This window comes from Brachyistius frenatus, unplaced genomic scaffold (assembly GCF_029030835.1).
Source record: "Brachyistius frenatus isolate BFR_SWC_R1_liver_20210118 unplaced genomic scaffold, ASM2903083v1 Contig_165, whole genome shotgun sequence".
Taxonomy (NCBI): Eukaryota; Metazoa; Chordata; class Actinopteri; family Embiotocidae; genus Brachyistius; species Brachyistius frenatus.
Genome location: NW_027210764.1, coordinates 830816 through 858812, shown reverse-complemented (window position 1 = coordinate 858812; position 27997 = coordinate 830816). Strand labels below are relative to the sequence as shown.

At 39.1% G+C, this 27997-nt stretch overlaps 1 protein-coding gene across 1 annotated transcript in view; it reads right to left on the bottom strand.

Annotated features, from left to right (window-relative positions):
* Positions 1-3835: 3835 nt before the first annotated feature.
* LOC138631770 (catenin delta-2-like) overlaps positions 3836-27997 on the bottom strand; it is a gene marked incomplete at its 3' end in the record, with an annotated part of 78148 nt that continues 53986 nt past the window's right edge. Inside the window, exon 3 of the mRNA XM_069716932.1 lies at positions 3836-3948. Coding sequence (XP_069573033.1) covers positions 3836-3948 — 113 coding nt within the window. The remainder of the gene's footprint in view (positions 3949-27997) is intronic.

Sequence of the window (27997 nt, the reverse complement as noted above, 5' to 3'; positions counted from 1 at the left end):
TGATCATTCAGTTATATTTCAGACACTAATATCTATACTTAGGCTTGGACCCAAAAAGAACATAGGCCCTGCTGGAATCTGCATAAAAGATCATGTCAATCAAAATGACATTGAAAAAAAAAAAAAAAAAAAAAAAAAAGGTCAAACTCAGAGGTGAGCCATCTTATCGGAACATGTGTCTATGCATAGGCATTAAAAAAAAAAAAGAAGGCAAACGCACATCACAAGTTTAATTTGACATGCACTGACAAATGCAAGCGCGCACAGGGATGGATGTGGACTGGCATATAGTAAGCTGTCAGCAGACAAAAGCTACCTAAGCCAATCCTTTCTACCTGACGTGATAATCATGATGCAACTGCGAGACAGCAGACTTGACAGCAGACAGACACATGCACAAGCAGACATTCTCACAAGTGTAAATGCACCCAAACAAATGCACAGGTCCAGATAAAACCATAGTAAATGTTGAATGAAATAGGATTTCTGGAGGATTTTAACATATGTTGCAAGCATGAAGGGTCTAGGAAAGAAAATGTAAACAATGATATGTTTGAAAGGGACAGGTCACGTGTCTGGCTCATGCGGAAGATCAAGTTCTTCCGAAAGTAAAAACTTTCTTAAAAATATTCAAACAGCTCCAGAAAACCCACCTAAGGCACTCAAGACAGACTCTTGGTTCTTTACTTTCCTTGCTGCATCATTCAAATATATTGACTGACCTGTCTAAAATCTTAGAAATAATACATGTGATGAGGAGGGATTTGGGTGGATTTTTCCTTAATGGCTTGACATTAGTTTACTAACCCAAACAAATCAAAAAGTAACAAGAGCAGTTTAAAAGATGAGCTGAAACTGAAGCATCAGTGCAAATACATACATATATGGAAAGCTGATATAACTGAAAACGCTCCCCTGCAGATTTGGTGAAGTGTTAGAAACCACGGTTTGATTAGAAGCCAACTAATTTAACTAATAACACGCTCGTCTCAGTCTACATTAGAGGTGTAACAGTGCACAATATTGTATCTCGGTTTTGGGGTCATGGATTGTTGTCTGGACAGCAGGGAAAACTGAAAATGCATAAATGAACATTGTTGCCATTTATTTTCAAAAAAATTAAAGGGTCTTATTGTCCATAATTCCTGCTGTAACAGTTAAGGCATTCAAATGCCAAATATTGTCAACAAGAAAAGACTCTGATCCGTTTACTCTCAAGTATGAAATCAATCAAATAGAAAATGTCCATTAAGACGAGTGCAACATAAACAATTAATTGAATTGCAATGAAAACAGCAATGCCATTTCAGCTTTAGAGATGCACAAAGTGATGATGCTACTTTTCTCTTATTCTGTCAACACTCAGGGCACCGCTGTCTTGTCTGAATACATTTTATTGAAATATAACTGGAAAAAAGCAAGCAGGCGCTTCAGTTTACATAGTGTGAGCCCCGCATGGTGGTCGCTCAATTGATACAGAGTGGAGAAGTTACAGGTTCTGGTTATACAAGAAGGCCAATTGTTTACCATGTGTGGTGTAAGTTAACATATTGTACAAGATGTATAAAAATCACACTGTGTCCTAGCTTTCAAGGCTAATCCTGCTAACATACTATAGCTGATGGACAACTGGTACAATGCCAAAATGTTCTGGGTGGAAGTAACGCTTGAGAGTTCGAGGATGTAGGCATCTGAACCAAACATCATGAATCAAACCATTTGGTACGAGTTTACGTACCATTACACCCTGAGCCTACTTGATTAACTTAAAACAATGACATCTTCATATCAAAACCACAACAGTACATTGAAAACATTGAAAGCATAAAAAACATGTATGTCTCTGTAAAAGTGTCTGGATGTTCTCATACAAAACGTGATATATGTTGCTTTAAATATCTGAAAAATGATTTATGGTTTTGTTTTCTTTGTTATAAAGTTTGTTCAAGAAATGTGTAGTTTTTATGAATTCATTTTGAATGTATTCATCATCATTGAAAGCATAGGCTTGTCTCACATCATTGTGGGATTTTTAAGTATTTATAACACTAATTAAACACTAACCAAATTTTAATTAATGACTGTCCATGTATATGAAGAAATAATTGGAACTTCAACACAAAATTTACTCATCAAAAAGTCCCATCTGAGACTGAGTTGGAGTTAACAGAATGAGTTGGGAAAGTTCAAAAGTGTCGTCTTTCCTGCCCCACATAGGTTTGTGTACTAATGTAATAAACCGCCCGAGGGAGTCAGAGGGATGCTGAATTTATATGAACCTGACTCTGACATGACAGCAAAATCCATGCAAACACAAAACACACACAAATAGGCATACACATAAACTCAACCCAAAAAGAGCAAATAAAGTTATCCCAACTTTTCCAAACTTTACTTTTACTCCTGTGTAAAAGAGAACGTGAAGAGACAGTGATTTAGTTCGAAGAGACGGATGGATAATGAGCTCCATTTCTGAGCTGTTAGCATTAAATTCATAATGAGCACAGTAGTTACATGCATCTCCTCTCATTCATCCATCCCTCCATTCTTCATCTTTACTCCCTCTCTGTGCAGAGCTCTGTTTGCTTTATCTCAAAATAATATTGGCGTACATTTTAGGTAGTAATATGAAGGGTTTTTGGGCTGTCGCTAAAATGCTTACCAATATTATGCAGTAACATGAGGAAAGGGGTTCCAGGAAGTGTAAAAGTTTTCAAGGGGATTTTTTTTGAAACTATGTATGTGTGGGACAAGGTGTGTTTTCTCACACCCTCAGCAACGTTGCCGAAGGTTGTGTCAAAGTATTTGTGATATGAAGCCCTCAGCAACTGTCATTATGTGTGTGTATATGAGGAAGCAGTATGTGAGAGTGTGCACGATTGCGTGTTATACCGTGTCATACTTTCATATCATTCACCTGTCTATGGTGTGGGTTCAAAACTCCCCACATGCTGGGTGTTATTACCCCATCTGTGTACTTTTGTGTGAGTGCATCTGTGTGTGTGTGTGTGTGTGTGTGTGTGTGTGTGTGTGTGTGTGTGTGTGTGTGTGTGTGTGTGTGTGTGTGTGTGTGTGTGTGTGTGTGTGTGTGTGTGTGTGTGTGTGTGTGTGATGTTGTTTCCCCATCCATCCAGCTGATAAATGATAAAAGAAGACGGGGGGGGGGGGGGGGGGGCTATAACACAATCGTGCACACTGTCTTTTTCCAGTAACATCACTCCACAGAGCAGAGGAGAAAACACCCTTCATGTGTATGCCATAGTGTGTGTGTGTGTGTGTGTGTGTGTGTGTGTGTGTGTGTGTGTGTGTGTGTGTGTGTGTGTGTGTGTGTGTGTGTGTGTGTGTGTGTGTGTGTGTGTGTGTGTGTGTGTGTGTGTGTGTGTGTGTGTGAAGTGGAGATATATAATGGTGTAGTCAAGCATAGTGTCATGAGGGACCAAGAGCCTTTTCAATCATGATAGAAAAACACACTTGTATACTGACCTAAAGATGCATACTTGTGTGCCACACTCAATCTGTAAAATGTGAGGATATGACCACAAAAACTCCCACAAACACACATTTACATTTTATCTGACAGTGTTTAAGACACACACACACACACACACACACACACACACACACACACACACACACACACACACACACACACACACACACACACACACACACACACACACACACACAACTGCGTCTTTTCCACCGACACAAAAACCAACCACCACACAAAAAAGATGGAGACAATGCGTTACCTGATAGCATCCCCACCCCCCACATACACACACACACACACACACACACACACACACGTAGAAACACAGGGTTTCCATGTTACCTGATGCTGCTCATGCTGCCCGCCTCTGATCCCAGCTTGCATCTCTCCAGCTGGGTGGCAACAATCTGACGCTCAGCCTCAAGTTCCCTGGTAAGACGCTCGAACTGAAGCTCCTACAGAGAAAAACAAATAGTGTGTTACCAACACAAGAGAGAAAGAGAGAGAACCCGTTTCTTGGGAAACGTACTGCTAAAACGTTGTAAATAATGCCTGAGTGCCCATCTTTAATTCACAGTTTTCAAAACTCGAAAAATGATTTCTTCTTTTTTTCAGCTGACTGGTCATTAGTGGGAGTGCACTGTGGTATTACAGAAGTTTAAACCATAGATATTTTTAAGATGTCATCGTAACCTTTTACTTTAAAAGTGTTTCGGTGGGAATAATAATCTGCTTTGGGACTGCAGCTGACTTGTCAAGGGAGAAGTGAAGCATTGTCAGCTGCAGGTCATGGAAACAGCTTCGAGCTGGTAGACAGCTTCGCAATAGTTCAAATGAACCATTAACACAACTATGATTGACAGGTGAGAAAAGGTGTGAAGCAGTGATTGGTTGAAAATGCTCTGAAAATGTGAGCAAGAAAGCCCTTTAATCCTAGCTGCTTTGTGGTGCTTGTGGCGCATGTCACCAGAGAAGTTGAAGAGGACTCCTGAAACCGGGTTACAAATTGTGATTCTGTGGAAGGAAGATATTTGTGGAATTCATGAAATGTATTCGTTATTCCCAGATGACCTGTTTGGTTCAGAAAGTGTACGTAAAAATTTGAAAAGTGACATAATCTTAAAAAGCAGAAATGGGTGACACAAGTTGTTCACAGACAAAATAATTTACAGTCTGAATTCTCCAATTTTATAAAGAAAGGCACATTTGAGGTAGTCTGACTCCCTAGATGTAGACTATAATAACCATGAGCCTGCCATTGGCCAACTATCCAGTTGGCATTCTCCTCCCCCTCTGCCATCTGATGTCTCTTTCACATCAGGAAAACAACAAACACAACAACAACCTAAACTTAACAGAGATGTAACTAATTTGGGCATATTTCAAAAAGTCTCTCTTTTGCCATAAATACAGTTACTCTTGTCCATTCACTCATTTGAATTTATTTTACAGAGGCATCTAGGGATGGTAATTTTGAAATTGTCTCAATGTTCAGCCACTTTATCTCAGTACGATCACAAATCCAAGCTGTCAATGGTTTAAACTGGGATGCTCAGAAGTAATACATTAAATTTGGCCCACCCTCAAATTTAGGGAGCGCTAGTATTTTAAGTCAAATTTGAGATCTCTTTCCCAGCCAGAAAAATCTTGATCTCAACCTATCTAACAAATTAAACGTGTTTTTTTAGAATTTTAGTATACATTTGAAACAGACATAGCAACCTCGACAGAACATTCATCCAGACACTTTCTATTCGTCCGATGAATGTAAATATGGGTATATAGGTTTCCAGTATATGATGTGGGGTGTATATATATTCCAAAATATTTAATCGCCCATGTGGGTCACTGAAACCCACTCTGAATTTTCCCTGATTGGATAATTCGACAACCAATATCCATGGCTTAAGTTTTGTCAACATTTATTAGATACCCTGAATAAAACACCAAACGGATCTATAATCTTGTAATACGTTATTGTTTTCATGGGATCAGACAGATTTAGCAGGGCATCATCTGCATTCTTTTTTGTTTTTTCTTCAAATAAACAATTCTGCTGTAAGTCGACAAATGAAGATGATTTTACAACACTCAGAGTTTGAAGGTGCTCGTTTTAAGACTGGTAGAAGTTGGAGGGAGGCTAAGTATCCCTGAATGAACCTCTTTGTGTCTGCATGTGTGTGTCTACTGATACATTAACTATTTAAGTAGCTTTCTGATAGTAGATAGCAGCTCCATCAGTCATCTAGCTGAGACGGACAAATGAGATTTCAAATCACTGTGTCAGTATGTGTATGTATGTCTGTGCTTGTGTGTTGCAATCAAGTTAATCGCAGCCACATGGAAGCAGATCAATAGTCCAGTGGACCCCCCCCCCCCCCACCACCACCACCACTAAAGATATTTTGTATGATTACTGAGTGCATGTGTGTGCAAGACCAAGAAAAAGTGTGTGTGTGTGTGTGTGTGTGTGTGTGAGAGCGAGATGTAGAGAGAGTGTATGCTGGTTTGATTGGTTTTCTCAAAGCCATTTGAAGCTCTGAATGAGTTGATCCCCAGTCGCTATCTCAAGTTTCCAACCTCAATCCCATCTCCTCCCCAACACCACAGAGCACAATGCAATTCATCTCCCTCACCCCTTTTTCATGCATGCTTCCAGCAGCAGCTTACTCATAAATATACACATTCTTTCTTTCCCCGTCTTCCTCTCATACACACAGTTATATATTATTGCTTTCTCCCTCTTCTCTCTTCCTGTCTCTCTCTCAAACACATATACACACATTCACTTAAGTGCCGAAAGCAAGCCCCGGACACACATTCTATGTAGAAGTAGTACACTGATCTCAAATGGAAATTCCTTTATCTGTAAAGAATTACAACATATTAACTGGTGTATTAATGTCGATGGTACCCTGCAAGTTCACATGCAAATTGTTAGCAAGAATATCTTGTGCCATGAGATCATGAGCCATTCACACTTTGCTCTGTCTTCTCTCCATTCACTCCATTATTTGCTTTGCTTCCTGTCAGCAACTCCTCCCTAAATTCCCCTTGTTCTAACTGCGACAAGATAAATCTCACACGTGAACAACAAAGTAACAGGTTCATCCACCCCTGTGATTTGCAAAGCGAGTAACACTGGGAATTTGAGCAAGGTCTATTAAACCCCCTGGACCTGTAATTCTAAATTACAGCTTTGTTTTACAGCGAGGTTCTTTGCTTCAAAGCTCTGCTCCCAACAGCCGACCGCTTTGTCACCTTGTTTGCCACAGCTGAAGCCAGTTTAAATCCTCAGGATGTAAAAATGCAAATCCCTGCACCTAAAGTAGCATTATGCTAATTGATGATATATAATGCCTCAATGCTAAAGTATCTTAAATGCCTTCTAAGGTAACATGGTGTTGCCTGAATGTTAAAACAGATGGGAAACCTGTTAGGCCAGTTCTGTATCAGGGAGAAATTTGTTAAATTATGCATAACCATTTTCCGTAGGTTTTATTCATTCACATCCCTTTTGCCTTAGGACGTAGTGTGTTATTGATAAGTAATGATTAATAATGCCTTTGGGGATGGATTGTAACTAAAAAAAAGACTTACACTTTTGTGAATCAGCTAAGGGATAGTGCCAGCATTTCTATAAAATGAGTGAGTTTAAGTGACTTATCAAACTACTAATGTCTCTTTTGATAAATTGAAACTATATGTATAAAAGAGCACACATGAAGCTTTCACATTCAAATCAAAGGAGCTTTTGTTTATGAGTTCTGTGCTTCACTTTTGGCTTTGACTATAATTATGGATGCTATGACATCCCCTATAGAGCTTCTTTAAACAAAAAACAAAAAAAAGGTTTATGTGATTTGAAGACCTACACCTTGCTCTTTGTATTGTACTGCATTGCAAGTACCAACAGACACTACTGTGTTGTGAAAAACACCACATTTATAAGCAAAAGAGTTGCTGTAAAACATGGGGCGAAAAGCTAGGCCAACATTTTGTCACTGTGATAATTACTACACTTAAGAAGTCTTAAAAATGACCAGAAACTTAACATCAGAAAGTCTCTGTAATGTTTTTGAGAAGAATTTATGTTGAATTATATTTTTAGCTGAGAAAACATCTGTCCGTTTAACAACACCTTACAAAACCATCAACTGAAAATCATGAAGGGCAGTAAATTGAACACCAACATAAAACCTACAGATGGAGGGAAAACATTTTTAACAACAGTCTGAATAAGCTGTGCGTTTACTGCAATAGAGTGAGTATGACAAATATAATGTAAATGTAAGAATGCAAAAAAGGAGTGTCGACAAGTAATTGAATTTGGCTCGCAAAAATGAACTGTAAGAGAGGTGTGAATTATGGGAAGTATCAAAACACCCAAAGACAGAAAGCCATGTCTTGTAAGTATCTGTGCCACACGGCTGCTAAAAGCCTTAGTACTTGGATATTATATTTAAATGGATGCAGTAAATTTGGAGACAAGCACTTTTTTCCCCTGCAATACATTACAAGATAACCAAGTTGTCTCTCTGCTGGACAACATTTATTGTCTCCATCACGCTTTAAAATGTTACCTGAATGTCATCCTTCTAAGAATAGTGAAATAATGCTGATGCTGGATGCAGCTAAGATCATTATAAACTTAACAACGTGATCTTATCAACATTCACATTAAAGGAAATTAAGATTTCTCATACCGGCTATTCTGCATGTTCAACATGTGTTAAAAACTCTGATGCTCTGCATATTCCACAAGTTGTAACCTAATAACCAAACATGTTGTTTTGTATGGAGATTATATTACCTTGATCTGTAAATGGACCACAGTTCAACAGATCCAAAACTGATGAGTTGGCAGTTTCAGGCTCTCCTTGTGCTTTGTCTGAGTGTGTCTGTCAGAAGACGTAGAATAGCATTACGTTGTGCATGTGTTGCGCGTACATTTGTCACCGCCTCCCTCTTTGGAATAAACAGGAGACAGAAAGCAGCAGCTGCAGTCAGCCACAAAGGTCTCTATGGCAACTGAAGAACCCCATACACACCTTGGCATTATAAATTAGGTCCTGACTCCTCCCACACACAGTCCATGCCCTTTCACATACCTGGACTGTTCTAGGTGTATCCGAATGTATTCATTATCCTACAAAAAGCGGAGGATGGGCTCATCAGAAGTGTTTCTGTTTGTGGATGCTGATACTAATTAATGATAAGAAAGACAAAACCAATAATGTGATCACTCAAAAACAGACAGCAAGCACCAGAATTCCCCCCTTTATGTGCACAAAATACATGTTGACATTATTTTTTTTTTTTTAACTTAACGAATGAACGGTGGCAGCCACGACACACTTTGTGCTTCAAACAGGTCACTGTAAGGTCACAAAAAAGATTACCTGGGACAGTTCTGGAAACATGCTGGCAGTATTTCTCCAGTGGTTTGATCTGACAATGATTTTTAGTACTCCCCAGGTGCCAAAGTCAACAACAGACAGACAAAACAGTTTAACAAACCCTGGAGGAAAATGATGCGTTTTTCACATTTCTTTGTAAGCAATATTCACTTGATTTCCTCCGTTTCAGTCTCACTTCAGCATTCAGTCATTTTATTTTCAAGAATATTTCATTAGGTAATTTATGCTAATTCAGAGCTCCATAGTAACACAAATTTGGTTCCAGCTTTGTGCCCTTTCAAATTTTGCTTTTTATAACACCAACTAGCAGCGGTGTGTTCAAATAGAGAAAAAGTGGGGGAAATAAGACGGTATTAGACAGTTAAATTATGTGCATTTATTACACGTACAAATTCATGTACACACAGATATGCAATGGCATCCGTATATCTGTCGAGTTCATATAAAATCCACTCCACTCCAAGGTAATAAACCCTGATAGCTCCAGAAGCCCACTGTGAAGGTGATGTCTGACCTCTCTGTGGAGGAGGGCAAGGGAAAAAGGAAATCCCCCTCAAGGATCCAGAAAGCATCACATTATCCAATACCAAACCCAGCGAACTAGCTTTTCTTTAAATAACATCACCGAGCTACAGAACAACCAAACAAGCTGCTCGCACTGAAACTCCTAAGAGGCTTTCAGAATGTGGTTTTCTACATCAGTAAAAAGGATGCACACTGTTCTTTGTCATTTCCATTTGTATTTCAGTCCTTTTAGGTGAAATATCAACTTCACATGTTGACACACTGGATCTATATTCTCATCAGATTCTGTTTGGAGGAGCTGTCATGACTGCTGTCAGTACAAGTTGGGTCTCAGTTTAAGCTAAATCTTCCAGCACGCCATAAAGACACTGCGTGTGATCGACTACAGATAAGGTCCAAGCATTACAAAGTGGCCTGTGGGCATATTAACAGTGCTGTTTTTAGATGGGAGACCAAAGGCAATCAAATAGAGCAATGACCTTCTCTGAAAAGTAACTCATTTCTCTCTTTTATTTGTTTACTTCCTTTCTTCAATCAGCAAAAAGTAATGAAAAATTCTCCAATGAGATGAGGGAATGAAGGAGTGTGAAAGGAAAGTATGAATGAGAGCTGGTAAAAAGGTCACTCTCCTCTCCTCTGTCACTCCTACGCATATTAAAATTCTCCACACAGTAGCAATCACCCTTGTTCCTCCTCTCGAAACTTAGAGCTGTGGTTTATGTAGCCAAGGTATGGCTCAAATTTAGGGGAGATTCATTTCTGCTTCTCTCTAATCCCTTTGCTTGTCTGTCACTTTAATGAGTGTGAAACACCAGTAGGGGAGCATCAGGGAAGAAGGAGAGGAACGATAGTAGAGGCAGAGCGGGAGGAAGGAAGACAAAAGGGACTGAGAAATCTCTGGTGATGAACACCCCATGAGGTGATGGCCAAAGGACGGATGCCTGATCCACTGAAGGTACGTGTATGTAGAAAAAAAGAAGACAGGAAAGCAGACTACTAGAATAGCCTGATCGTGTTTATGACTTTTTCTCAAACAATGCGAGTATTGTGTGTCTGATTCTCCAAAAAAGGGCATGGGACATATGTGCATGTATGTTCTTATATGTCTGCCTTTGTGACAACAAAGACTGGGTTCTAGGCTTTACTGTGTGAATGGAGACAGATTAAGTTGTGCTATGAGGATAACTCCCATCAATTGCAACTTTGATTGTATTTTCTTAGGTTTGCCCATTGTTTCCATTAGGGATGGGTCATAATTTTCAATTCATTGTTAAATACAAAATAGCATATGTGACATCATTTTGTCTTGAAAATGACTTTCTTATTTCGACTGGTGCGTGCTAGTAGCATGTTACTCGTGCCAGAAGGTGGTGGTAATGCCAATTGTCACGAGGCAGCAAAAGAAAACGGAGAAGTTGTACTAACAGGTGTTGAGAAAAGTGTGGCACCATGAGATTACATGAGCAGAAAATGCAAAGACTCCAGCTATCAAACAGTCCTTTCAAAATTAAAAATTAAAAATGGGAAAGATAGTATATCATATGTATACCACAGCTATGCACAGTCATCTGAGAGCAAAATATCAAGCAGATGGTCCATCTACAGATCAACCATACAAAGTAAGTTTGATGTCAGATGTACAGAGCAAACAATGGCCTTCATCTCAAAGGTGACAGCTAAATATACACTTCTCATCAGCTTTGTTGAAAGTTTGATGGCTTTTGTTGAGTTTACAGTGTTAGTGAGTCTCTCAGTGCATGTGTATGTGTGTGTGGGGTTGAATAATATCTAAAGCGTTTTGCAGTGAATATCGAATAGTGTTTTGCCTCAAATGTCTCTCCCCAGTTTCTATACAGTAGGTTGTGATCACACTGTAATGCAAATAATTACAGGGATCAGGGATCATAGGAACATTGTGAAACACGATACACCACAACGCTTACAACTTCCCTTTGAGATAGAATGAAAATTAAAACTGCAAGCAGTGATGTACGGGCCATCGCACTCCGGCGCGCCGCCTCCCCGAAGCCGCGTCCCCGAAGCCACATCCCCGAAGCCGTCTCCCCAACGTGCAGCGCATGAGGGACCGCGTATACCCGCTTAAAGTTGCTATTTTTGTCTCGTTTCATGTCTCCAGCAGGGGGCGCTGGCGAGCCGTTTGGCCACGCTGACTTGCAAAACACATCAGATGTATCTTCTCACCACGCCGGATGTATGTCACACGTTTCGTGAGGTTTCAAGCATCCCTTTACCTTAAACATCAACTTCCTGTGTCACAGCGAGACATCAAACTTATCACATCTTTACGAAAAACAATAGGGCTTTCGCACCGATTCTCGGTGCTCGGGCCCTAATGACTTGCTTGAGGGGTCGGTGGAAGTGTGTGTTTGCAGGTGGACTAGCCATCTGGTAAACATCGGTGATATTAGGCCAAAACAAAAATGACACAGCTCAGCGTAGCTTCATTCTGCATCGACTCTGCTCATTAACACCTACCCTTTTCCATAACACATGATTCATCATTGTCGTACACCAGGGACACTACGAGTTCCTATCACAGAGATGGCTGGCCTTTTCTGTATTAGCCTGCTTCTAACAAAATTCAATTCACATCAGTAGCAATACCTAAGGGGTGCTCTTTAATGTGATTAAGGGTACAGCAGTAATACAATGGACAGCACATCAGTGCTGATAATAGCAATAAACACCTCCGTTGACGGGATTATGGCTCATAAACAGAAATAGGCACAATAAACCAAATTATGTCACAGGCATCACAACACTAAATACTACAAGATCAGTCTGCAAATAATCAAGCACAAAAGCAAATTAAAGCATTCAATTCTGTTAAATATTTACAGTACTGTCTCCCATGACCTCTGTTCAAAATACATGAAAAGGAGGAGGTTGAACCAGGAATTATAATCCTGAGAACACCTTTTCATTTTAAGAAATTTGTAATTGGATTAACATAAATTCTTTCTTAACAAGCCTGTTTTTGAGGCCACATACTATGTACTAAGGCCAAGGCTATGACAGTGAAACAGAAAGATGTCTAAACGTCGTCGCATCTGAATCAAATTCTAGAGTTTATTTTGAATCATATCTCTTTCCATTAAAAAAAAGGGATCAAGTCCAATCCTCAGAGAACATAAGAACTTCTGGAAATACCACAAACATCACTCTCCAAGATTAAAATTGCTATCTTATTCCTGTACTTTTCACAGTTGAGCTCACTGGGAATGAGAGAAAATGTCTCACAAAGACAGGGAATGGCGAAGAAAGACTGAATGATATTAGAACAAAAGTGCCCAAAGCTGCTCCACTGGCAATAGTTTAAGTCTTACTTTATGGATAAAGCGACATTACCCCAGTAAGTGAATAAAACCCGGCAATACAAAGAAATGAATGTCATAGCTTGAATACATTCTTACATTCTCTCTGGAGACTTGACAAGTAGTTTTGTTGTTAAATGTGATTTGTCGGCTGATGGTCTGCATTGTCTCAACTGACTTGGGTCAAATCACAGAGGAAACGCCTGCCACTTCTGTTTTGTGTTGGATTTTTCTTAGTTGTTTTAGAAATTGGCCAGAACACATTTAACTGTACATGGAGAAATGCGAAAGAGTCCTTTGCCACATTCAGGGAAGGTTGAGTGTCCTTTTTTTAATTATTATTATTTTATTTTAATAATGATGCTCATTCAAATTGAGTTTTTTGGGCCAATTATTCATTCTCATTATACTGGCAGTACATTTTACTAAGGCAAATTAAATACATGCTTTGAATGGGTTAAATGTAGAGTCTAATAATGAAAAACATTACATTATTATTAAATTCCTTTTAAGATTTTAAGTTGAGTAAATACTGATGTAATTCTTTAACAGAGGAGGATTTCTGACTCTTGCTCAAAGTAGTTTAGAAAATGCTTTACATGTTCTGTTCTTAATTTGGAGTATTTTTAGTTCTACTCAAACTTTAATTGGGAGTCCTAGGAGTGACTCTGAGTTATTTGATAAATATGAACCCAGCATTAAAATAGCTCTGGTCAAAGCAAACACGAAATCAGGAAAACAGCTTCAAAGACAGCCAAATCAAAGAGCCACATTACTAAACAGTTGAAAATCAGCTATGCATGAGACTTGGTCCAGGCTGATGGTTTGCCAATGGAAATATTATCCAAACCCCAGTCAAGGTACCGTACCAGTGAAGCACTAGTAACTGTATACGTTTCGATTTTGGACTCTAATTTCCCTTAAAAACACACACAGAGACCTAAGATGTATGACGGCCAACAGCTTGCCCATAACAGTTTTATATGCGCTATAAATATTCAACACACAAACATAGCAATACTCTGTCAGATCTCTCCCTTGTTAAATCATTTAAGAGCTCAGTGAGCAAAATGAAATCATCTCTCTTGGTCTCCAATCTCTCCCTCCCCCTCCCTCTCTATCTCTCACCCTCCCTCTCTGTGTCTCTCCCTCTCCCTCCCTCTCTCTCCCTTCTCTCCCTTCTCTCGGAATATTTGAAGGCATACTGACATGTTTATGCTGACATAAAATGATGACACTTATTTTGGTGACATTGCATGTTATACAAATTAATGAAATATTACTCAGTATTTTGACATTTCAACAAGACTATCATCATTGCAAAAATACCCAGATATATTGTGATATTATTTTTGGGCCTTATCGCCCACCTCTAGTGCTGTCCATGGTTCTGAAACGCTACATCTTAGCCTGTTTGAATGCTGTTTAAAGAGGGAAAAGACACAGAATCAAATGAAAAGCTTCAATATTTTATGAGGAAATCTTCAAAGGTGTTTCATAACTTCAATGATCCTAATTTTTTTTTTTTTTTTTTTTTCATAAAGCAGGCATGAAATTTAAACTGGGGGAGGGGGACCTTATGCCACGTTGTGGCGCCGGGTGCGGCTGTCCTTATAGTCTTTAAATACAGTCAAGTTGCCACTCTTTGCAAGACTATTTTACGGACAATATTAATCAATAAAAGTCTGCCATTTGTTTCATGCGATTTTAATACATTTCTAAATGGTCACTGTGAAAACTCTAAGAGTAGAAAATACATCCAACAAGTAGTTTCTCCAAATTTCTGTAGCCGCCTTTGTTAAATTCATTTGGTTAAGCCAATTTGCCCATCTCGAATGTCTGTGTGTTTGGTCATTGGTGCATGCTTGACAGAGTGATGTATTAAAGTTCTACTGAATTGAACTTTTAATAAGTGGTTAAATTAGTATACATTACAAAATGAAGGTTATTTAATACACAGTGCACACTGTAAATACTCATCCTTTTTCTTTTTTCCATTACTCTCTGATGTATGGTTATTTTAATAATTCCCACAGAGGGAAGCAAATGTGGACAAAACATCTTTCTTGCACCTTGACCATACACAGGCAATTTGCTACAGCAATTAACAAAGCATCAAACATAATTTAGTCTCCAGAGTGCAATACAAAATATAACTGCATTTATTTATCTTTCCCTGCCATCTATCGAGTCGTTTTACTGTGGAGACTTCTTTCTCCTGGCGTCACTTCTTGGATTAATGGTGTGGGAATATACATTGATTAAAAAATTAAGAAACCGCTTCTTTTATTTCTTTGACATTTATTGAGGCCACATTTATTGATAGACTGAATAAATGTCACCAGGGAGAGACACACAAAGCATTATCCATGATTTTTCCCTCCCATTTGTTAGCTTCACTATCTAACAGCCTGATTCACTGTAAGTGGAAGTTACTCAAGGAAAGAAATCAATTTCCTGGCAGGTTCTTCCGACCCAGCTCAGCAGAAAAGACCATCAAAGGTCTGGACCTGGCACCTGCTGTCTTGTAATGAAAACAAAACTAGTACCACCATACTGTATGCTCTGATGCTAAAAGTTACAAAAATAAATCTTTAAAGTGATGAAAGTGCTTTACAGAACCTATAATCTGTGACTGTACTATAGAAGACAACGACTACATCAGCCGTCAAAATAAAAGCTTTAGATGCTGTTTAATTAACGTTAATTCAACACACGCCTACTGTATTCACAAAAACAAAGTGCAGTCTCTTACAACTTGACATGTGTATACATTTTCTGTAGCATAAAGTAATATGTAATTACATTCACTGATAATAAGCATTTAATTATTCATTATTGTGAAGGCCACATTTTCCGCAAACCCCGTCACTTCCAGTTTTTCCGCTTGTTCCGGTTTCCTCTGGTGCACAGAGTTTGTTTTGGTGAAGAGATAAAAAGAGGAGAGCCGTACTGATAGTAAATTCAGAGTTATTTGTGTTAATAAAGTGAGTTTTGTCTGAAAAGACTTACTTTATGCCGTAATACTTTCAGCAAATATTGCGGCGTTTGCTTGAATTTGTGTTAATTATTGCGATCGCAAGATTGCGATTTCCTGGAGGGACTGTTTAACAGTTAACTGTATAATCGTGGATTTAAACCATCTATTTTCTCATGTTGGCCAGTCTGATACTATCACCCACCTCAGAAGTCATTCGGCCACAGTGCCATTTATGTAATGAGTTTTGCAGCTGTCAAACACAGATGTATAAATCAGGGTCTTGTTTAAAATTAAATATTGTCTGAGAAAGCTGCATTTGTCTCCAGCGATCTTTTCTCTTATTTTGGTGGAATAGCAGAAAAATATTTTTTCACAATTGGTTTATAATGACTTTGTTCTTTTTCTAATTTCAATAATATGTCAGGGTAGATATAAATTAAGACCCAGTGACTGAATAAAAATCTATATTTTACATGGGTAAATGGAAAAGAAAGGATGGTTGACTGACAAGGATGATGATCAAGACAGCTTGGAGTCTCAGCTCAGGACTACTCCAGAGGTTGTCTGTTAAGATTCCTAGATTAGTTTAGAAATTCTATCAAAGTCCATCACCTGCAGTACACATCTGTGTGCAAGGTCACATGCATGTGTTAGTGTCGGCTGTTGGCTCCAAGTGTAGAATACAGCATGATTGGGTTCGTGCTCAGTGAGTATGGGTTTGGCCACAGACAAAATGTCACTTGGAAAATGTCACTACCTAAATGCCATTGCAGCGCTCTGTGCCCCGTGTGTGTGTGTGTGTGTGTGTGTGTGTGTGTGTGTGTGTGTGTGTGTGTGTGTGTGTGTGTGTGTGTGTGTGTGTGTGTGTGTGTGTGTGTGTGTGTGTGTGTGTGTGTGTGTGTGTGTGTGTGTGTGTGTGTCTCAAAGCACAACCAGTAAGTAGGTGTTCACAAGCTATCTACAAACTTGGGGTTTCTAAGTTGGCGGAATCACTTTATCTTGCAATGTAGTAAACAACCAATAGGAAAACGTTTTCCAAATTCACTGATGAACTGATGCACCACTGTGTATATTGGCGGAGAGAAACTAAATCTGGCTGTAACTGACATCTTGTTGAGCTCAAGTACTGTATATTTTGGCAGCCAGTGTTTTGAATTAAGATAACGGTTGTAGCACATGATCTTTGGAACATTAACCAACTGAATCAGTTACTGCAAGTACAGTATGAAAAATAAATCAGAGAAAGAATATACTGGACGTTTTTAAGTATGGATATATTCCATTTTAAATTCAAGAGATTGTATGCACTGAGCTATTGGTGGTGGTAGCCTAAAGATTAGAAAAATGGCATTTGACCAGAAGGCTGCAATTTTGAATTTCTCAGACCAGCTGGGAAATTCTGGGCAAGTAAAGTGAATGTGTAAACACTGCCTTCTCTCAATACTTACTGGCATTGTGCCCTTGAGCAGGGCACTCACTCTCTTTTGGCTCCATTGGAGCAGTTCATTGATATAAAGTATAGCAGTAGACTGTGGCTGTACTGGGTAGCTGCCAGGTGAGACTGTGTGCAAGCGCATGAATATGAAGCAGGGCAATTCGGAAAAAGAGCAAGCACGCTCAGCAAAACTCTTCCAGGAACAATGGATTTAAAAAATAAAAAAAATAAAAACACATACACACACACACAGTTATTCACCCAGCAAGAGTCTTCCCTGCCTTCGTTGTCAGCTCTTTCCCCTCGTGTCCTCTATCTCCACCACATGATGTGACAGGGGACTCCAGAGAGGCCCCAAAGGTCATCCATCCACTGGCAATCACAAACACTTGTTTTGATAGATTAGCCCGTGCAAGCACATGCAAACCCTTTGCATGCTCGCACAAACCTTGGCAGACAACTGTAGACACGGATGCAAGTGCGTGCGTCCATACATAGTGTCTCTTTTTACTCATGTCTCTTAAGGAGCTACAGATGCAAGGACGCACACACAATGAGTGCAAGCCTCCTCTACTGGAACACTTGGTTTGTCCTACATCGATAAAGAGTTGTTGGCTTTGAAAAAGATCAAATGAAAAGGTCACTGAATATTGAATAATTAATAGTATCTTCAAGAGTATGTTTGTGTATATCTCGGTATTAGGAGTGTCTATGTGGCTTCCCCAGTCAGTTTAATATTCGTTTCGGCAGTATAATTGCCGTGTGGTATTGTGTGGCTGTGTTGCTTCTTGAGAATAGCTCGCTGCCGACGTAGGTGAAGACACGCTCAACTACAGCCGTAGCTCCACTAATGGTACCTGCTCTACTTTATTCGACTCCACTCGCTTTTGGCATCAGGCACTTTACTAGATGTCTTTTTCCACAGCAGACAGTACCCCCTAAAGGGGGCAGCATTACTAAAGTGACACCGCATCAAACTGTCATTTTTAAACTCACCTCAACAAAACCACCGTTCACTTCGACAATAGAACAATCCACTGGCAAAAATTGCTTCTGATGTACAGGGTGACCTTCGTGCTCTGAACACGTGTTCCTTGTTTTTAGGCCGCAGGGGAGGAGGCAGAGTTTGACACAAGACCAGCTTCATTGAACCCTCAATGGGTGCAAAACTTCAGTGTTTGGAAAAACATTGACCTGTGCAACAAAATGCTCCAGTTTAGGAGGGACAAGACATGAACTTCCTCTGTGGGAGCTTGTGGCCTGCAGTGTTTTCACGTCACATTTCAGTATCTGCTCAGCTCACTTGGAACCCCGACAGAGGCGATACTAAAATAGTGCCAGGTGCCACGTACCATCCACGGACAATAGAAAACCACTACAAACCGAGTCGAGCTGAGCTGAGCCAGTACTATCAGCAGAGGAGCTGTTTATGTCCGCTGCGATGCTCTCTGGAATTGCACCTACGTTGCGTGACTCTGCCCCGGTGGCTGCACGGTGCGCCAGCTGCCTGTTTATTCAAGTTTATTAATATAAAACAGGTCGAGTGACCAAATTGCACGAATATACCAAATTTGAGGCAGATGGGATGAACAGTTGTTCAAATATGTAAGGAACAAACATACATACAGACAGAGTTTCCTTGCATTATGGTATAGATTTACAATGTTCCACTGCTGTGTACTGTTTGTGTATGAACATATGTACAGTAAATGTATGCACAGGTACATGTGAGCATTTGAGGGCGAGTGGCTGTGTGTGCGAGACAGATACAGTTTGTAAGTCCTGAAGCCTAAACTGGAGCGACAGGCATGACAATGATAAAATCACAGACAGGCCCGTCGGCACTGTTTTCTATGATGGATAAACGGCTTAACAAGCTTCTCTGCCAGCTCCTTCATTTGGAGTTCATTCACACCGTTGAAATCCAGCATTCACAATTCCAACAAAGCAGAAGTGTGCGGCCCATTTAATGTCAAGTGAATCGGCACAGACACAACGCCACATGCAAACACAGACATGCAGAATGATGCAGGAAAAACACGTACACTAACTTGTGTGCGTAACAGAGGGAGATACAGTAAGCGCTTGAAGTAAACTGGCCTCTCTTGGTAAAACAATTCTTCATAGAGCTTCTTTTACTGCTTTGCCTCCTGTCCACTCCACTCCATCCAAAGATAACATGATGACTACAAGTGCTACTGATTGTCATAAAAATAGAAAATGTCAAGTGACCGTTTTCGTTAAGAGGTAGCAGTCATATGAAGAGCGTTCTTTTCAACAAAAATGTCACTTAGATCAAGCTTTAATCTTCACCTCAGTGACTCTACCATGACGAAGTCAGGTAACCATCTTACATGATCTTGGCTTGGTTTGTTTGTTGTGCAATACATCTCTGACAGATGATTTAACATTAGGCTAAATCCTAACTGCACCTAAAGCTATTTTAATGTGACAAACATACTGTAAAATTCAGCAAATCAGTCTCAAAAAATAGTAAAATGAACATAACTTTGACTACTATTCACTTTGTGTACTTTTAAAATACACTGTATGAATTATCCAGAGCCAATACCAGTACAACCATGAAAGTTTGGAGTTTTATAAAGACTGAATGGGGAATCAGATGAATTGCTTGTTTCAAGTGAATCTGTCTGTGATGATTCACTGCTGTGAGAGGTGTTTTTTTGTGTCACAACACTAAACAGATTGCCATTTGCCAACCCGTGAGCGGGCTCTCATAAATCTGTAGCTGCCGCTGCCCTCACACATCATCTAAATCAAACAAATTAAATATATCAAGAGATTTATTGTGGCTTTTAAACAAACTCAGATGAGCTTAATAGCAGGCAATGACAGGTGTGTTTGGGTCCTGGATATACTACCAGTAAATACTGAGCAGTGATTTGAGTCCTTCAGTCAATTGTGCTTACTCATATAGTACACTTCACTAAATATGGTGCTGTAACATAATTCCTAAAATGCACATGCATGACTGAAATCTGTACTTTTTTCACTAATTGTAGAGAATTTACAGATACTTGTATATCAGTCTGCAAAAGCTAAGACAGAACATTTGTAACGGTCTGAAACAAACTGTGAAACAGCTGCTGTCCATGGTGCTGATTCTGGGTCTAAGAATAACCCACATGCTGTATGTGAGGGATCCCTATTGGGTTCGTGTTGGTTTAGCAGCCATGTCCTTTTCACCTTGGTAATCTCTGAGGCCTTAGCAGTCAAAAAATTATAATTCAGAACTGAATTTAGCACCAGCAATTAAATAGACACTCACAAATGCAGTTTGTGCACCATAGGGACAATACACCTTGTGTGAGATTTTAAGCCAAGACATTAGTTAAGTGAGATCTTGTCAATAGAATAATAATAATAATAATAATAATAATAATAATAAACTTTATTTGTATGGCACCTTTCATACAAGAAATGCAGCTCAAAGTGCTTTAATCCAATTTTGTCTTTTTAAATAGATTAACTGTGAGCCCTATATAACTTCACTCCGATTTATGATGGTTCTGACAGCCTATTTAAGACTTTATATTGCAAGGCTGTGAGGCCCTGTAGGGGTGTAAGTACATGATTCAATAAAAAATGAAAGATCAGGACCCCTCCTCAGTAGATCTGGCCATAAGCAGGGATACGTGTTGACGTTAACATGTCTGTAACACATCTAGTGCTGAAAGTATGGAAGGAGGTGTTGTCCCATCTCCACGCAGAGATGAGTTGACAAATGACAAGTTCTTTTCAGGTGCACTCAACCGCTTAACAAATATGATTACAGTGTGCACTGCTTTCACCTCCATTATTGCACGGTTTTCCCCATGCCATATTTTACGGACTATTTCTGTTTATTTTTCAAAAATGTTCTCATCTTTTGACAAAAACACTATGATCAAGGTGGAGGAGAGACTTCAAGGGGGAAAAAATGAAATCTGCGGTGCACGGGTGCAGAATTCCAAGAAAAACCTTCGACCAAATGCAAAGATCCACACAAAGACACATACATATAATAAAGCACAAAACAGATGAATAGAGCACAACCGCAAGAAATGTCCTCCTATGGTTGCTCTGTGTGTGTGTGTGTGTGTGTGTGTGTGTGTGTGTGTGTGTGTGTGTGTGTGTGTGTGTGTGTGTGTGTGTGTGTGTGTGTGTGTGTGTGTGTGTGTGTGTGTGTGTGTGTGTGTGTACAAACTGTATCATACATATATTGAATGCATATATTGTACACACACACCTCACTATATATTACATTTGTTGACTAGATCCTTGGCCTTGGAGCGATCCTTCTCATTTGTGGGTTGTGCATACAAACAGAGATGTAATCTCAGAGCTGGTGACTCCACCGTTAATTGGCAACAGAGGTTGTCACTGAGTGGAAGAAGAACACTGTAGCCATGTCATCTCATTAAAAAGAAAGTGAGAGAGAAAGGAAGAACTGAATAGAGAAGAGAGGGTAAAGCAAAAAGACAGCAAGGGAAAGTGTGGGGGAAGGGATGTGGTGGTGGGGGAGGGGGTGGTGCTGGGGCTGAGTTAAGCTAAAATGAAAGCTGGGAAAATCTGCATGCAAATTAAAGGCACACAAACAATCACAAATGTGAAAATACATGCACAAATATGCATAAAAGCCCTACACATAAATATATAATTAGTCTGTAAATCAATGAGTGTATTTGCATGTGTTTGAGTCACAGTTTAAAATATATGGCAACCACTAGCGGCATGTGTTTGTTTTTTTTGGCTGGTCCACAACAGCACAACCAGCCCAAGTGGCAAACCACTGTGATGCCACCCAATAAATAGCTTGACAACCGCATTGACTTTAGAATTTGAACCGTTGCCATCTTGAGACCAAATTTTGACAAGTGAGTGGAACCGGGGGGGGGGGGTTGGATCTGACTGAGAACTTGAGGAAATGATCCACGCCCCTCTACACCGACAACCTGACTGCATCCCAGGCATGTGCATCAAACCAGGAACACCCCTAAACATTCCTTCACTTGAGGCCAAATATCTAATTCACTATTCAGACCCTGAAGATATGCCCATATCTATATAGAGTTTCTGAGCCAGTCCTATAAACACAAATGTCTGTAAGCAAGAGATAAATTTACACCATCGGTCAGCTGAAAGCTGCGACTTTCTGTATCCATTTTAAACAAAATTTTAAAAAAATGTTTAATTGTATTTGTAATAACACGGCCTCACACACAACAATTAGACAACAACATTTAGAGGATTAACAATTAAAACATAAACTATCATCCTTCATCACCTCTAAAGCTGCATGTTAGTCTTTTAAAGAAACACATTTATACAACAAGTGAATATATACAGTCGATATATGTGGGTTGAAATATCTCCTACATACATGTACTAATTGTAGCCTCGGGTCAACACGGGTGAAAAAGCATGCAATGAATGTCAAACTGTCACTAAAATAAAAATAAAAAAGATTTTGAATTGGATTCTCTCTGTGACAGATCATGTTTAAAAATCCAATAGATATCATTTGTTGTTAGTTGTCTGGTGGCTTAAATTCACAGATAATTTTTTTTAATTTTTTTGTGTGTTGGATGGGGAAATCCCTGAGTCATCTTTCAAGCTTGAATGAACAGAAATATGCCTGTAGGGTCATTCCCACCTACGTTGCTCTAGTTATACTCTTAACTATGGTTGATTGTAGACAGAATTATGTGCTACACCATCCTTAGAAATGTAGCAATGCTAATCCATACCCGGTCTCTTTTACTGTCTATTTGTACTGTACTATGTGTAATCTTATTTCGTCTTGTGTTAGTATATTGTGCGTGTCTATATCAAGAACTCTCCCACAGTACGTTTCTAAATTATATACTCTGTGATACTTGGGACACAGTATTTTAATATTTGGGACATTCCGGTGATTACAAGTCTTTAAATAGCAATATGTACAAAAACAGTGAATCTCATTTGATAGTCTGTGGAGCTAGGTTTGTAAATTATGTAATCTTCTAACTAGATCTATAACACAAAATTATAGGGATAGTGAAGTTTTACCAATAGTAAAATATTTGAATGTTGTATTTAAGCAAATCACCCAATGCCAATGATGTCGCTACATCGACCACATCAGACCGTAGCATGAGATATTGTGTCAAGATTACATTAAGAATTTTGTTAAAGGTAATCACCACAAAAAGAACAAAAATGATCAATGCTAGTTGGTTTATCTTCCACTGACCATTTATAATTAACTGTTTGTAGTTATTTTTTCGGTTAAAACTACAAATTTACAAACATTTACAAATCTAGCTCATAACGTTTTGGAAGATTAATTATATAATTTAAGATAAAGAAAATATTTTCTGAAAGTTGAAGCTAATTGCTAATTCTGACTAGGTTGTATATTCTATTGTAAAGATTCCTGTTAAACTGAAAGCCAATCATCATGAAACTGATTATATATATAATATAACATCTCTCTCTGATCTTTCAGAATGTTGTAAGTGTCTCAAAGTAGTTTGGTATGTGCATGACTCCTTGGTGGGATCATATACAGAAGTGGGTCAGCTTGTATATATTGTCCCCAGGGGCAATTCATATTGTGTGACATGAGCAAAGTCAAATTTGAGAAGTTACTTATATGAAGTAGCTGGCTCAACTACATGGCTGAGTGTGACTCCAGTGTATCCTTGCCTATACCTAACACATCTCTCTCTCTCGCCCTCTCTATGTGTGTGTGTGAGAGAGAGTAAAAGAGTGAGAGGGAAAGAGAGAACGAGAGAGAGAGAAAGTTGCTAACTGTCATATTTTCTCTCCTCTTGGCAAAGCATCATTAGGTAGAAACATGGCTCCCGGCCCCCCTCTGAGTGAAATGAAGGCGAGGAGGGACTGATGGGAGGAGGGAGGGAAGATGACAGGGAGAGAATGATTAAAAAAAAAAGAAAAGAGGAGAATAAAGGGGAGGAAAAACTGTAGTGGATGACAGCAGGGGGGTTATATACACAGATGAGATGCAGGAAATCAAGATACAAAGAAGAGTGATATAAACTAGGAGCCAAAAAGAGACGGGGAGGAAGTTAGGGAGAAGGAAACATGACTGATTCATGTAATTCATTTCTAATTTTAACAGTATTGTTTAATAATGAATCTTAATAATGCAACTTGCCTGTTTTCCAAATTCTGCTTCACGAAATATAAACTGTTTGCTGGGACCGACACTCTCAATCTGCTGCAAATAGCAGAATAAACTGAAAAATTAGATGAAAGAGTAAATGTTTTGCCCAACTGTCTGTGTCTTGATGTTCGCTTGACTACACTATCCAAAATTATCCATATTTTGTTTTCCATCCAATTCTTCCATGTAAATTCCACATCTTGAAAATACAAAACATGCTCTTAATCTCTGTTCATGTGCGTGTATGTTTACATGTGTGCAGCATCCTTTTTTTTTTTAATGCCGTCACCCAGTCAGAGTTGTTCATGGTGAACAATGCCATGCTCTGTCAGTGATCATGGGGGGGGGGTTGATGACTCACTGTCATCTCTTTGATGGGCAGCACAAAGGTGGATAACAAACGCAGAAGAGGGAAGAATCCGGGAAAAAAAAAAAAAAGAGTACTGTAAAAATGTGGAACATTATATCATTCACAACACATTAAGGTCCGTGAGAAGATCTGAGACACAAAGTGCGGAGAAGATGGAGAGAAAGACGGTGGGAGAGAGTGTGAGGGGTGAAGGACGGACTGTAAAGAATGTCTGCTTCAGATGCAGTTTGTCTGTTAGATTTGTCATCTGACACCGTCCTTCATACTCAGCACTTTTAGCGGAGAGGGACTGCCGAGTGTTTCCACCCGAGGTGGGGAAACCACACACACACACACACACACACACACACACACACACACACACACACACACACACACACACACACACACACACTTAGACAGGCATGCACAAACATACAAATGCACAGGTAGCAACTTTGCAGTGCTGAACAAAAGTTTAATGCTAAGCTGTTTTGAAAAGATATGAAATTGTCAGTGTATCATTATATAACACCAAACTTTGCTCTTCCGAAATTCTGTTAGTTAGTGAGCAACCGATTTATTAAATAAAACTAAATAAAGGCACAAAGCATTATGTCTTGTCCCTTACATGGCTGACTGAGCTGAGAATAATGCAGGTTTCTGAAAAGTGTACACGCTTCACATCCTTGGTCAGAGAAGCATAGAAAAAGGTCAAGTAGGCCAAAACAAGTCTTTGGTAGACAGTGAAACCAGAGCCAAAGTCAAGACAAAACATGGATCATCTACATGCAAAATCAGTAGTCATAAATGTCTCTCTGCTCCTCAACTTAGATACTAAAGATGCCTCTCTGTGGGGAAAAAACAGATTCTTGAGGGAAACCCAAAACCAAGTGGGAAAATCATTACAGCTGGGAGGATACAGCCTGCCAGAGATGAAAAGACACACAGTTTAAGAAATGGACTTAAACAGACACTTAAGAGACACAATTAAATATATGTATGAATAGAAAAATATGAAATAATCATCTACTGTGCACTTACATCTTTTATATCCCTTTTCTTAAAGGAGATCCAGTGAGCACAGAGGAACAGTATCACAATGTCAGAAGCATACATCTTGGTTTCTGGGTTTTAGTGCTTATAACGTTATTGATCAAAAGCCTACAGGAAAAGTACAGATTGAACACTTCTTCAACTGCCAACCTCTTGTGGGAAGGTAAGCCGAAAAACCTCTTCATACGCTTTGGTTCTTTAGCAGTCTCTCTGCAATCTAGTTTGTTCAAACAGTTCAGCCTGTGAGGAGAAGAAATATAATTTCATAAATCCTCTCTAAATTAAAACGTGAAGGAGTGGGTATTGACAAAAGTGAGTTAATCCTGCTGTGAATAGGGACAGGAGTGGGCATAAATAATATTTCAGAATTAAGACCCAATCCACTGTATACACAGCTAAAAAGCATACTGTGTATACAATCAGACACAGAAACACACCGACATACCAATTAATACAATAATATAATAATAAAACATGCAAACTAGTGTACACATGTATTTGTATGCTAGCAGGGCTGAACCCACAGACATAACTACTTGGTAAAACACCAGTATAGTGCAAAAAAAAAGGTGCAAAACTGCATATACAGAGACAGAATACGTATGCACGCACTCACACACGCACACTGAAAACTGAAGGTGTCAGGTGATTTTTTTTTTCTTCTTTTTAAAATACCATTTCCTGAAGCTCTATAAATTCCCTATAACATTCATGAGCCAATAAATGACCTTCAAGAATACTGCAGCTTAAAGAAAAAACAAATAACAAAAGGCAACGTAATAAATCCGTTTTATTTTGAGTGGATGGTTGACTCTGGTGCTCTGTGATTGGGTTACTGCTTTGCAAACACAAGGAGCTGAAATATGGTATTGGTGGAGAAAGTTAGAGTGAAGCCGTTGATTGGTTTCATTAAAATGTCCCTGAGTTGTGCGTAGGTATACTCTGGCCTGAAGAGGGCTTTAGGATGACTGTATGCATTGCTGTAGTCTTACACTTACACAAATTTGGTACATGAAGATGACAGAATTGACACATTATTTATAGCAAATCTTATAATGAAAGATGACAAGAATACACAAATATAGGAAAGTATTATCTAGGTCTAGTTAATTGTGAATTTTCTACAGACTTGCACCCTGGTCGACCACTGTGTTTTTGTTTTAAAATATCACATGATTGTTTATGCTGCCTGAGGGAAAAGCATTATTTTTCCATAATCTTCATATTTCATAACAACTGTACAGCAAAGAAAACACCAGTCAAGAAGAATGTACTTGAACAATTCCTTGAGGACTTGTGTTTACTATAGACACCCTTATATTTGTCCTGTTACCTGTTCTGCTTTCTTCTGATCTTTACTGTTGTTTTGTTGTTCGCAAATCTTTGGGGTGCAGTGCAGCAGGTGTTGTAAGGTTTAGGAATACGTTGTACATCCACTGGTGAAGCTGGCTAATAATATCTGTTTCTCTCATCCCATTTAAAACCAGAAGAGCAACGGGAATTAGAAAGAGAGAGAAAACTGATCTTATTAAGCACTCTACATTATCATTATACATTATTTCACATATACCTGAAGGAGCAGATAATGTATCTTTCTCAAAATGAGTATGGATTTCAAGTGGGGAACACAACTCGTTTATTGTCTAAATAAACTTTCCTTTTCTTTTGGTTTTCTTGAGTGACTCAAGAGTTGTACTTGTTTTGGCACTTAAATGCACGCAACGCTGCTACAAAACAAACTAAGTTGCTCAAAGCCACAAGATTACCAAACACAACTGTGAACTAGTATCTCCACCTTTGCTGACTTGGGATGAAAATAGAGCTCCAAGGATGACTGCGAATGGCCATTCTGACATGCATTCCAATTCATTTCTTCAGAGAAGGATGCGTCACTCGATTTCTTTAAGTTCTATTCTAAATAATCAAAATAGTGAGATAAAATGTAATTTCTTGGTCGCAATCCTAGATCAAAAGCAGACAATAGTATGGAGCTCAAGGGTCAAAGCTACAGTACTGAGACAGATATAGGAGGCCTGTTGAAGAGCAAAAGCTGATGAAGGAGTTCACTAATGTGATTACCCACAATCACACCCCTTCGCCTTTACTGCTATGCTCCTAATTTTATGTTAGCTGGTGTTAGGTCCAGAGAGCAGCCTTTTATGCCCCCTGTTATCTAATTGAGGATGGATGGAAAGCACTTTAGCTTTTATCATTTGCTCCATAATGGGAGAGG